We start from the raw sequence: 13,482 nt of genomic DNA, 5'->3' as shown, positions 1-13,482 counted from the left end.
AAGAAGATTCATTGGAGTGCCTTTTCCATGGGCAAAGATTGGCACAGTTGATTCACCTGGAAAAGCTGATCAAGTGTCAATCTGCTGTTTGAAAGGGGGAAATCGCTCAATGGTGATTTGAGTCACATGCCCCTTTCCATCAATTCACAAGGATAGAGTCACACTGGGAAAGAAGTCCCGTGACCTTTCCTTGGATCGCTGGCAGTGAGCCAGGGTTTGGAAAGAGGCTGACAACGCCTCTTCCCAAAAAAAAAAAAAAAAAAAAAAAAAAAAACCAACGCTCAACGAAAGAACTTCTTCTCAAGAGGGCTTCAAAGAAGAACTCTGCTACTAATTACGGCATTGTGACAATTTTTCTCTTGTTAATTGCTTTGCCATTTTGGTTTTTCATGAAACCCCTTGACGTGAGTTTGAATATAACACACCGCGATAAAAAAAATGTTATTTCTACCCAAATTCCATGGATAATCTCCTGGGCGTATAACAACTCAATTGTCCTGACCGTTGCTCCTAACACAAACACATCTGTTAAACTCCCCATTAAATCTTTGAAGGGATTTAGTAGTGGAGGGCCAACTAAGAGAGGCCTCTGGCTTAAATACTGGTGGTATCTAACTGGAAGTGTTTTAAGACTAGACTGGAGCATGAAAGATATTATAACATTTTTAATACTTTATTTCATATATTAACCATTGTTATACATTATTAACATTTTAATTCTATATATTAACCATGTGGAAATGTTTTATAGATGTGAAGTAGGTAAAGTAGTTTTGAACTCAGTATAATTTGACCTTAAGGTGGGACCCATTGTTTGGTCTAGAAGTTCCTTCTCTGTGCGAAAACACATTTCTGTTCGTGAGAGAGAGCGCACACTCATATAACTATGTTACATTAGGAGCTGTTGAGTTCAACTTGTTTGTGAGATTTTGTTATGGGAGAAAGTACTGAGAAGTGCCTTGAAAGTATATTTTGACTAGAGACGAATACAGCTGTATCTGTGTCCTGAGAACTCTGTTTTTCAACCTGTATTTTTCCATTATATAACACATTTACTTATTCATGAGGGGCGGTGTTGGAGACACTGTTCTTGCGATGTGATTGTAATAAAGTGTGGGCTCTTCGAAAGAGGAGTAGCATTATTGATCTGAAACTGTTGGAGTTTGATTCAATGATGTAACGGAGATCTCCGGAATAAATCATCCTGCGCAGGAACTCTGTTCATTTCTTATCCCATAATTTGATTTATTGGACACGCAAAAGTATGGATTTTTAAGATACCTTCTTCAAGCACCATTATTATCACTCAAAGTGGCCGATACTGGCCGTCAGGTTCCAGCAGGGAGGCAGTTTTCATTAGCAAGAGAGTAACATTGCGTAAAATGGGAGCTCAACTTGAATTAACTTTTGTTCTTCCTGAAGGTGATATCCGGCCACCTAATGTTACCATGAATAACACCTCCTGTTATGGCCTGATGCTGTGGGCATGGTTCTCTGGTACTGATCCCTATTTTCCAATTTTAATTTGCATTGATAAAACTATGACTAAATCAGAACAACCTAAAATGACTAAATGCACATTGGAGTCTGGTGTGAAGGCTTCTAGCTTCCACATAGACGGAGTAGTTGAATGGTTTCGGGTAACAACAGGCCTGTCTGGTGGCAGTAATAATTGGCTACTGTTAGCAAATGAAGCCGCACATGCTTCCGGAGAAAATTGCGTCGTATGTGTGGGCCCAAGACCTTTATTAAGGGTAATTCCTACTAAAATAGAGGATAAATGTGTAATGGAACTGATGAATAAAACGGTCCCCAATAATAAATGCTCTAAATGGGATACAATTTATCCACTGGTTGATTGGCAAAAAACTAAACCTATTTTTTCAAATAAAGTGGCGGATGGCGAGTTTTCATGTATTAAAATGTCAGGTACTGGGAAACAATTGGGGAAACTGAACCACACCACTCACTGCATTTCAGCGACAGATGTGGGTAATAAATTTCAGCCTCAATCCAGAGCTGACATATGGTGGTGGTGTGGGGACAGCCGGATATTTGATAAATTACCCCTGAATATGAAGGGATATTGTGCTCTCATCACCCTCCTTCTGCCAGTAGATATTTTCCCTACATCGGTTGATAACCTTTTGCAAATTGTTAATACTTGGCAACCAAATTTTTCTCATTCTTTTCAGAGGGCCAAAAGATCCACTTGGCAGGATCAAAATGTTCCCACATACATAGATGCGATTGGGGTGCCGCGTGGGGTTACAGAAGAATATAAGATTGCGGACCAGGTGGCCTCAGGTTTTGAATCTTTAATTTGCTGGTGGTGCACCATTGACAAAAATGTATATAGGATTAATTATGTACATTACAATGTTCCAAGACTAGGAAATTGGACTCAATCAGGTTTTGAGGCTGTACACGGCCAGTTGTCTGCCACATCTTTAATGGCATTTCAGAATCGTATAGCTCTTGATATGTTACTTGCAGAAAGGGGTGGTGTTTGTTCAATGTTCGGAGAACAGTGTTGTACTTTTATTCCTAATAATACTGCACCGGATGGAAGTTCAACCATTGCAATTGAGGGACTCCGAACACTTAATAGAAAAATGAAAGAGCAGTCCGGTATCGATACGTCAATTTGGGATACCTGGATGGATGCTTTTGGAAAATATAAAAATTTGGTTTCATCAATTTTAATTTCTGTATCCATTTTCGCAGCTTTTTTAACAACTTGTGGTTGCTGCTGTATTCCTTGTATAAGATCGTTGAGCCAGCAGCTTATTTCCGGCGCCATAGAAAAACAAGATGTACAAAACAAATCGTCTTATATGATGATGGAATCTGTAAATTCTGAAGCTATGACCGCTGTTGCGACATCCAATGAAGATCCAGCTGGAATTTTCCTCTAAGACTGTTTTGAGGGAATAAATGTCTGTATTTTGAACATATATTTGTTCAACTAAGGGACTGAAGACATTTAACATTTTCAATTTGTGGTTTTACTGTTTTTGAATTTACTTATAGACATATAGATGTGATATAATCATGAGTGTTTAATAGAATACAGTGAATAATGATTTTGTGAACTTTATTTTATCCTCTCACCCTCAAAGCTATTGAAGATAGGAATGTGCATGATGTTGTCAGAGCGTTTTGTCATTAGAGACTAAAAGTCTGGGGTCAGATCCTAAATGCATTTGTTCCCCCAGTCAAGAAGGGGAACTGTATGTAAATGTCTGTTTACTAATAAGATTACACCTTTGTCCAACCTGGAATCAACATGTCTGTATGTAAACGTCTGCTTACTAATAACATCACACATTTGTTCACTAGGAGTCGACATGTCTGTCCTTTAATCAACTTAGGAGGGGAAGAGGAACCTTTTATCTGTTGAGTATAAATGAGTCGATGTTCTGTAGATTGTCACACACTTGGGGGCTCCACATTGCATTCAGATGTGGGTGTCCTGACTGTGTCTTTAGAAGCTTCTAAATAAATTCTTGCAAGAAAACTTCTTCATCAGATCCTGAATACAATTATTTTGGACACGCAAAGATTACACTTAATATTGTAATTGGAATTTCCTTCAAAATATACACATGAGATTAGTGATGGGAGTCAGCGTCATAACTGCATGATTTGCAATGCCAAGTTGAGCAATTCTAGTCGAGCACAACTAGCTACGTACCTAGCAAAACTAAAGGAACACTTCATTAAACTACATGAAGATGGAGAATACAAGAACACAAACAACGCTTTCTGTATTCAAGAAGAAAAAAGGCAGATTCAATGAAAAGGCTGCTCTCCCTGTTGATTTAGTTCACCAGTAAACTCTATATTTACTTATGTGTTGAATTTGGAGAATTTAAGAATGTTAGCCTAGCAAGTTAGCAACTTTTCTGTGCTATATACAGGTTTACACACTATCTAGTGGTCACATAATTAATAGGCATCATCAAGAAAAAAAACATACATTACTATTGTCACATGACAATGCATTATGGATTCTAATAGGCCTGCACAGTATGATACCTGTAAAAACGTAATCGTTTAAAATTACCTCAAATATAATAATTAATGTGGTGTAAAATTGTACAGCGTGATAAAGAGAGCTGTGTGTATCAGTTTTGCCATATTATGGAGCTAAATAAGTAAAAATAAGAAAAAGTAAAACAATAAAAATATTAGAAACAAAACCAACAAACATGTAAATCTAATATTTCTTTCTTTCTATCTTTCTTTCTTTCTTCCTTTCTTTCTTTCTTTCTTTCTTTCTTTCTTTCTTTCTTTCTTTCTTTTGCTTTTCAATGCAAAGGAAGAAAAACTTAGGCGAAGAAACAACGTGCGATTTAACTTCAACTCCCACAATGCACTAGGAAATGGAGTGCGGAACCCCTGAAACATTACTTTCGTTTTCAGTTTTAATGCTGAGTAATTGTCCTTTTCTTCGCGTGGCGTTGAATTACAAACAATTGTGAGGATTAGTTGTATTTATTGAAGCTCAACTTAACTTTAAGCATCTTAATCACATTCCTTTTGAGTGGGTTTCAACTTTAGAAGTGACATGGCCGCTCTGGATATTTGCACTAAATCGAAGCAGCAGGTAAGCACGATCGGGCTGTTTACATATGTCGTATGAAAAAGGTGAACATTCATACACAGTAAACTGAGTTGCTTATGTACTGTTAAAATGAAACTTTATATTGCCACGCGGGATAGGGTCATGTAAGGTGAGCAAGTAATGACTTGTTATGTTGTGTAATGGGAGCCTGGAGTTGACACAATAAATATATTTTTACATGACTTCCTTCATTTCAGGTTGACGACTTCAACAGGAAAATCACCAAGGAGGTAATGGACCATGCTGTCAATTTACTTATTCTCACAACTACTGTTCGTTTTTGTTTCATGTGCTAATGGTGGGTGGTAGTGGATAATCCTACTAGGGGGAGCACTCCCCGGTAAATTAATAAATACATCCATATTGGGAGGGACTGACCTATATTTTCTCTTGTATTGGGTGGGGGGGAAAAGGCAGAAGCGCTTGTCTCAACGTTTTTCCCACAGAAGATTGAAGAGCTGCAGGTGCTCCTGAAGGTTAGTGCGCAGATAAGTAGTATCAATTAGGACAAAATTGCAAAAAGTAAAAACAGGTGGAATAAGATAAAATATATTTAGAAGCAAAAAGTATGTACAGTAACGTATGATGTGCAAAACTTGTGTTTAAAGAGCAATGTACAGTGCATGTACATGCAGAGATACAGAGCATACACATATACATAGACATTTATGTTTATTAGAAAAAAAATTAGCAGCACCTTGAACTTTGAAGTTTTGATCACTGTTGCCATTAGACCTCTTTCAATTGCGATGACCTGGCGTCCCTGAAGGCACCACTGGATATCCCCATCCCAGATCCTGCGAAGGAGGAGGCCAAACGCAAGAAGGAGGAGGAGGAGGAGAAGGAGGTAGGGAGCTGTCATGTGATATTTGGGTGTGCAGTACAATCAAATCACTGCACTGGCTGGATTTATTTGTTTGATTGATGAAAGGAGAAAAAAAACACGGCTTACTTTTGTTGCAGAAAGGAGTGGAGAAAGACAAGAAGAAGGATGATGATGAGGAGGATTCAGGTAACTATTACGTGATGAAATGGTTGCCATTTAGTAGTTGTCATTTCACACTTATTTTAATAGCATTTCAATTCACAAAAAAAGTATTTTGGTATGTTGCTGGACTTAATTATTAGTGATGCAGCCTAAATGATCCGTGGTGAAATAATCAGTCCATGTTTGGTGCATCAGGGCCTCCTTGTGGTCCCATCTGCTGCAACGAGCGAGTGGAGCCGCTCCTGAAAGAGGTCAAACCTCAGATCCAGACAATGAAGGAGAAGATCAACACGGTCCGTCTCAACGCCGCTATGACTCTCCGCGTCTTGTTGATATGCATGTTGAATGAAGGGAGACATGAAATACTTTATTATGAAAGAAAAAAAAAGGAAGTTATTTTAATAACAGGCTCGTATTGAGGCCTTGCGGATGAAAGTTGCTTCTTAAAAAATGTTGGTAAAAAAAAAAGTAGATATGTTTGATACCACTTTTTTTCCAGACTGATACCAGTACAAGTACAGTAATTTCTGGACTATAAGCCGCTACTTTTTTCACTTGCATTCGACCTTGCGGCTAATACAAAGGTGCGGCTTAACCATCAGATCACAAGGGGGCGCGCTATAAAGGAAGCGCAAGAGCATCAGGCAGAGCAAAACAAACCAAGTGAGCCCAAATACAGTAGGAGGGACCGAACGAGAGCGAGACAATTTGCGCCTTCATTATGGAAAAGAAAGTAGCGGGAACCCGGTGTGGTAATATTAAAACACCTGCGGCTTACAGTCGGGTGCGGCTTACATGTGTAACAAACTCGAGAATTCCTCAAATCTTATAGTCAGGTGAGCCTTATAGTCCAGAAATGACTGTACTCAACTCTTGAGGAATCACCAATGCCAAGTACCAATACCACTAGCAAGTTTGAGACATAGTTTCCCCCCAAAAACTAATCATTTAAAAATACGTATATATCCCAATATAGCATTTTCCATTAAATGATAAATTTTGATCTTATACCGCTGTGGATGTTATATAATTAATAAATTTCAAATGTATTTATTTATTTCCTGTATCTGTTATTTTTCAGTTGAATACAAAATTCTTCTTGCCGGTGTCAGGATATTTTATTACTTTTTAAAATTTTATCATATTAATAAATAAAATACATTTTATATAAATTTGATGCATTGTTATTATATTATTATTATTTTTTGTATGTATCTGTACCTAATAATTGTTATTTGTAATTAATTAATTATATAATTATTTATTTTTTACAGGTGTTTAGATAAAGTAATATTATTTTTTCTTAAATATTTTCTTGCTGCTGTGTGGTTATTTAAACTTGGAAAATTAAATCAGTATTTTTTTTTCTTGTGTCAACTTGCATACTAATTAATGTTAATTTAGGTGAAATTATTTCCCCCCGCTTGGAGATACTTATAATAAATTCTTTTAAATAATGAAAAACAGTACGTTCATTTTGTTAGATTTTTTAAATACAGTTGTCTTATGTGGATCGGCAGCACGGTGGCTGACTGGTTAGCACGTCCGCCTCCCAGTGCAGAGGACGTGAGATCGAGTCCGGGCTTCGGCCTTCCTGGGTGGAGTTTGCATGTTCTCCCCGTGCTTGCGTGGGTTTTCTCCGGGTACTCCGGTTTCCTCCCACATTCTAAAAGACATGCATGGCAGGTTAATTGAACACAATTGGTGTGATTGTGAGTATGGTTGTTTGTCTCTGTGTGCCCTGTGATTGGCTGGCAACCAGTTCAGGGTGTACACCGCCTACTGCCCGAAGCCAGCTGGGATAGGCTCCAGCACCCCCGCGACCCTTGTGAGGAAAAGCGGTCAAGAAAATGGATGGATGTATGTCTTATGTGGATACTAATACACTTTGAAAATAAAATATTCATTATACATTTTTTATTATATATATTATATTTATATTTTTGCAGGTCTGTGTATACATTTTTTAAAATGAACTTAATATTTGTCGTTTGTATGGCTATTAATTCAATTATTTCAGTTTTATTTTTTCTTTCTTGCAGGTGGCCATGTGGCTACAACTTCAAATTCCCAAAATTGAAGATGGTGACAACTTTGGAGTTGCAGTGCAGGTCAGAAACTGGGAAAAAGTTGAATGACATCAAAGCTTTCGCTTTTGTGTGTGTGTGTGTGTGTGTTCGTGCGTGCGTGTGTGTGTGTTGTTCCAGTATTTTGTTTTCTGTTTACTACTAGGAAAAAGTGTTTGAGATGTTGACAAGCTCACGCACCAAAATCGAAGGATTCCAGACTCAAATTTCAAAGTAAGCGCGCCTTTTATTTACAGTGTTACTACACTATATTGATTTTGTATTTTTTTGTTGATTTTTTTGGGAGGAACATACACCCCACCCCACGTCAGTAGTCCCTGCCTCTTAAAGGCACACACAGGAGCACTATTTTCTGTCATGTTACGGACCAAACCCTGAAGCTGAATCACAATTTGTGAATTGTGAATAAAGCAATGGAAATTAAAAAAAATGCCATTTTAATCAAATTCTTCGATTATTAAAGGATGATGTAATCATGTCTTGTCTTTGTTTTTCAGATATTACAGCGAGCGGGGTGATGCAGTCGCCAAAGCATCGAAAACGCCCCATGTGGTCAGTAGTTCATGTTGTATTGAACTACAGGAACTTAACGTGTTAAACCATTTCATTGTAATTTCACAACATCGCTTTTGAACGTCATTTTGTTACGTGTACTCTGCAGGGAGACTACCGGGAGTTTGTTCACCAGCTGGACGATACTCAGTACACGGACCTCCGTCTCATGGTCCTGGACATGTGCGCCACATATGTAAGAGCCGACATTTACGGCTGCCTTTTATCAACGACTGCGTTCATATACATATGCCAGTTGCAGTTCTCTCTCACATCTGAAGTAGATAAAGTGGGTGAAATACTGCACGCTACATCATACTGTCAAGCGATAGTCTGGTCATCTAATATAGCCACATGAGAGGACCCAAATATTAGAAACAGCTCTTCGTATAGAGCACCACTGACAACTAAAATCATCAACATAAACATTGTAATTAATGTTTAGTTTTTTTCTGACTTGACAGCCTGCATTTGCACAGTAGGCATATTTTTGTTATTAGATAAATATACACTACTATAAATGTACGCATCTTAAGTAGAGAATAATTAAATACACTGTTGTGTGTTTATGTTGTTGCAGTCTTTTCTTTTCATTCTTACCTCATTAACATGTTGAAGGTATTGTAGCAAACAAAGTTTTAAAGTTCTTTTCTCCCCTTCGGACCCCCGCTTTTCTGGGCAGGCTGCACTCTATGACATCATCAGCAAGAACTACGCCAAGATCAAGAGGCCCCGTGGAGACTGCAAAGCTCTCATCTACTGAAGTGTTGGATGTACCTCAATGAGACACAATTAGGCACTCTGACACAAAGTACAGTTGCAATACACTGACATTAAAATAAAATTGGAACATTTCTTGCAGTCTTCCTCAACTTTGTTTAGTTTTAGTATATGTTGAGCATGCTAGGAGGTTTTCATTTTAGTGGGTATCTTGAAGTAATATTTAAGGGTTTTCTTCTTCGTAGAATCACTGTGATTCAAAAGACTGACATGTCTAGCAGTGTGTTGTTACATTGAGTAAAAAAAGTAAAAAAATAAAATTAAAATAAAAGTCCAAAACTTGCATATGAGGGATATTTTCCACACAAACTTCACAATATTTGAAGTACGTCAGTCAATATATCACAAGGTGGTGATTGGTTGATAGCTCCGCTGCCCCGCCTCTCTGTTCACCTGAGTGTCCACGGCATGTGACCCAAAGTCCAATGATACAACCACGAAGTCGATAATCAAACTGCAGCCTAGTGTGTCCTGGTGCCAAGTGCATGTATGGACACACTTAAGCTAGAGCTGGGCAATTAACCGAAATTCAGTTGTGATTTTGATTTTGGGTTCTCATGATCTTTAAAACTATATAATTGAAGAGAAATGATTACTGTACATACAATCAACGTAGCTGCATATCATTGTGCAGCATAGTCCAGGGGTTTGCATCCTGCAGCTGTGGAGCCCTCTACAGTGTATCTCGAATAAACATATTTTAACATATTTATCTTTATTTTATAAGATAAAATAGTCTTTAAATGAATTAATGATTTACATTAAAAAAATATATGATATAAAATATATATATATATATATATACAGGAAAATAAGTATTTCACCCCCTGGTGATTTTGTGAGTTTGACCCTTTACAAAGAAAGGAAAGGTCTATAATTTTCATGGTAGGTTCATCTTAACAGTGAGAGACAGAATATTAAAAAAAATCCCAGGAAATCACATTATATTAATTTTAAACATTTATTTGTCTTTTATTGAGGAAAATAAGTATTTCACCCCCTACCAACCAGCAAGAATTCTGGCTCCCACAGACCGGTCATGTGACCAGGAGGCACACACATTAGTCCTCTTACTTAATTGGTATTCCTAATTAAGTTCCCGTTACCTGTATAAAAACACACCTGTTCACAGAATCAATCAATGCATCAGATTCCAACCTCTCCACAATGGGCAAGACCAAAGAGCTGTCTAAGGACGTCAGGGACAAGATTGTAGACCTGCACAAGGCTGGAATGGGCTACAAGACCATTAGCAAGCAGCTGGGTGAAAAGGAGTCAACTGTTGGTGCGATAGTTAGAAAATGGAAGACACACCAATTGACCATCATCATCTCATGATCATCTATGTCCATGAAATTGCCAAAAATGTCAGAAAATTTATTTAAGAAGATAGGAAAGAAAATGTTGAAAAAGTAACCATAATTGTCCAAAAACAAGAGAAAACCATAAAATGTCCACAAAATGACCAAAAATATCAGAAAATTGATAGCAAAAAAGGTGGAAAAAAATGTCAAAAATAGCCAAAAATGTCCAAAGAATTAAGAAGAGGCAGACAATTACCATATGTCCCTAAAAATGTCAGAAATTTGACAGAAAGGTAGAAAAGTCTGTAAGAAAAATTACCCCCCAAAAAGTTCACTAGCAGAAGAGGAAAGTTAGAAGAAGATGAATGTGTACGACACTGTTTCCTTCATCACAATCTTCAAATGTTTTGCAGCTCCAGACACATTTTAGGTGATTTATTTGGCCTGAAATGGCTCTTTTGACAACAAAGGTTGCTGACCCTCCCTTCCCCTAGTCTAATATTTACATGAGACAGCAATCCTGACATAAATCTCAATCTCAATAAACATGGTGGCCAGTTATATTTAAAAAATAATAATTTTCATAGTTATTAAATGCACTTTTCAATTAATTACAGAAAAAATATATAAATACATGAACTTTTTACTGTTACAAATGGAGTACATAAATTTAGTATCCCTTTGCTACATGTACACTGGCAGCCATCTTACGTTGCCACTCGTATCGCCTAACTTGAATAAATTTGCTCCGTGTTTTGTGGTTATTTTCTGCCTATATGGTAAAAATGCCACTATGTGTGACACACAGTTGTACCAATAATACTTTATTTAAATTTGTTTTTTTCCAGTTATAATTAAAAATGAGATTTCTAGGATTTAAATAATTACAACACCCCAACACACATTCCCACGATATGGACATAATATATACAAAATATGATACCCTGTCTGAGGTTGGCTCAGTAAATACAGACTTTAAAAATAAAAGTAGAATAAAATTAGAATAAATACGATAAAGTATTTAGGGAGATGCTTATTCACTGTTTGAATGTGTCCAAACTCCAAAGATGCAAGGTAGCAAAGATGTAAATGAAGCAGAACGTTAGCACAATAACGCACTAAATACATTCCTCCCCCAAGAGTTGGAGAAATTATTCTGTTGAGCCTTATATTTTGTAAACTTTAACAGATTGTTTCAATTTTACCAAATTGGCAAAAAAAACCAAAAAAAAAAACCTCTCAGCTCTCTCACAGTTGCGAAGTGATTCTCACCGTTCAAAATAACGATTTTTTCCCGACTGGAAAATTGGTCAATCATTTTCCAGGTTTTCTGAGAGCCCTATCCTCGGATCATTGGGACACACAAACCCCTCGGCCTCGATAAGATGACAGCTCAAGGAGGGATATTGAGAGATTATTCATATAAAGCAAACAGAGACACAAAGCAAGGTTTTAATGATACTGTCAAACTGTGTTGAGTGAAATATGGCCTTTGATACAAGTGCCAGGAAATTGCAAGAGCAAATTAATTTGGAGTTTTCACACACTTGCACGTACACACTCACACTTGATATTTGGACAAAATTACTAACACACATTCTATTCCTGTTTAACAAAGTGTATTTATAAAAAAAAATTAATTTTTCAAGAATTCTGATTGGGGATCCAGAAGATGATTCCCCCACGATCATTTTGACTCATCTAAACATTAAGACAAAATATCAGAGTGCATCTAATCCAGCCATCGTACACTCAAAACTGCACGAGAGCTTTGGATCATATATTAGGGATTTACTTTCTTCTTTTTTTGTGTGTTTGCGTAATATGGCCCCTTAAAACAGACAAGAGCTAACCTCTTTTCAACAAATTTTAGACGAAATGTCTGCACTGATAGAATACTGTACAATTTATACAGAAATGCCTGCCACTTCCTCCCCACCATGTTCAAATATAGTTTCACTTTCAAGGTGAAAAGCTCAATAGTTAAGTCAATTCAGTGCTTGGCTCTGCACCAAAGAGTCACAGGCCATAAGAAAAAAAGTTGGGCTTGTGACTAAAGCAAGCATAAAGGTGTCTCTTGAATTCTCTACAATTGTAATCATAACAGCCAACGCGGAATCTTCTTGTGAGCGGCGGACCTCCCTCCGTGCGCTGGCTCCTTCTGCGACGCAAAGTGTTTGTTGTGTCTTCGTCTCCCGCGGTTTCTCAGCTGTCATTCTCTCTCCCGCTCCTCGTCCAGAGGGTGAGTTTGTCTGTGCTCCCACATTTGCACGGCACAGTCCCACTGCGGACACAGAAGCAGAATTGAAATTGTAACTGGCTTCTCACAAGTATTTCACCATGATTTTTCAGGTATATGTACTGTAATCTGGGTAATGAGGGACTGACAGAAAATAGGAACCTTTTTTATTGTGTCCCTTATTATAAGACTGTCCCTTATAACCCCAGACGATCTAGGGTAATAAGGTTATAGGGTAAGGTCCTCAAAGGGCATAAAACAGCTTAAACCATGCTCTCTTGCAAATCAAAATAATTAATTAAACTACCAATTAATAAATTCCTACATTTTGTAGTCAAAATAGAAAGTTTTACTAAAGCAATGTATTTTCCCTTGCAATGCTTGAGGGCTTGACTAGAAAGAGTCTTGCGAATCCCAAAACTTTCTAAGGGAACGTAACCATTAGGGGGCTAACAAAAAACAGTTTGAACCTAAAAATCGGTTTTGCTTTAAAATTTGGAAGTAGATCCAATCAAACAGAATAATTCCTCTTTAAAATATTGAGATACGTATTGAACAGACTTTTCTGAGATGCACACCCATAATATGTACATATATTCAACAAAAATATAAATGCAACACTTTTGTTTTTACTCCCATTTATTATTATTATTAAAATTATTATTAAAATTTTAATTATTATTTTAAAACAGTTAGGACAAGTGCTCACTATCACAGATTTAGATGGTTTGTAAAGAAAATTTGAGAGAAATGGTGATATTGTGTATGCGGAAGAAGTTTGAGTTCATCTCATAAAAAAATGGGAGCAAAACCAAAAGTGTTGTGTTTATATTTTTGTTGAGTATATATTAGGGGTGCAACGATACATTTATCTGTATCGAATCGTTCAACACAGTGGTCGT

At 37.1% G+C, this 13,482-nt stretch overlaps 2 protein-coding genes across 3 annotated transcripts in view; one reads left to right on the top strand and one right to left on the bottom strand.

Annotated features, from left to right (window-relative positions):
- The first annotated feature begins 4,389 nt into the window (after positions 1 to 4,389).
- On the top strand, positions 4,390 to 9,112 carry psme1 (proteasome activator subunit 1). Its single transcript, XM_077554968.1, has 11 exons — positions 4,390 to 4,612; positions 4,828 to 4,860; positions 5,044 to 5,106; positions 5,364 to 5,477; positions 5,594 to 5,642; positions 5,814 to 5,911; positions 7,661 to 7,729; positions 7,851 to 7,918; positions 8,203 to 8,257; positions 8,367 to 8,453; positions 8,940 to 9,112. The coding sequence occupies exons 1-11, from the start codon at positions 4,574 to 4,576 to the stop codon at positions 9,018 to 9,020; spliced, it is 756 nt and encodes a 251-aa protein (XP_077411094.1). The 5' UTR covers positions 4,390 to 4,573; the 3' UTR covers positions 9,021 to 9,112.
- Positions 9,113 to 11,779: 2,667 nt separating this feature from the next.
- Positions 11,780 to 13,482, bottom strand: part of dcaf11 (ddb1 and cul4 associated factor 11) — a 29,540-nt gene continuing 27,837 nt past the window's right edge. For both annotated transcript variants that reach the window (XM_077555023.1, XM_077555022.1), the window contains exon 15: positions 11,780 to 12,625. In XM_077555023.1, coding sequence (XP_077411149.1) covers positions 12,554 to 12,625 — 72 coding nt within the window. In that variant the 3' untranslated portion in view covers positions 11,780 to 12,553. The remainder of the gene's footprint in view (positions 12,626 to 13,482) is intronic.

This window comes from Vanacampus margaritifer, chromosome 20 (assembly GCF_051991255.1).
Source record: "Vanacampus margaritifer isolate UIUO_Vmar chromosome 20, RoL_Vmar_1.0, whole genome shotgun sequence".
NCBI classification, from domain to species: domain Eukaryota; kingdom Metazoa; phylum Chordata; class Actinopteri; order Syngnathiformes; family Syngnathidae; genus Vanacampus; species Vanacampus margaritifer.
This window is presented reverse-complemented; position numbering and strand designations above follow the sequence as displayed.

What these genes read in the sequence shown, in the direction of transcription:
- psme1 (XM_077554968.1), top strand. Translation starts at nt 4,574, where the DNA reads ATGGCCGCTCTGGATATTTGCACTAAATCGAAGCAGCAG. An exon ending in ACTTTGGAGTTGCAGTGCAG is followed by an intron (nt 7,730 to 7,850) that starts GTCAGAAACTGG and finishes GTTTACTACTAG; the next exon opens with GAAAAAGTGTTTGAGATGTT. An exon ending in TGGACATGTGCGCCACATAT is followed by an intron (nt 8,454 to 8,939) that starts GTAAGAGCCGAC and finishes TTTTCTGGGCAG; the next exon opens with GCTGCACTCTATGACATCAT.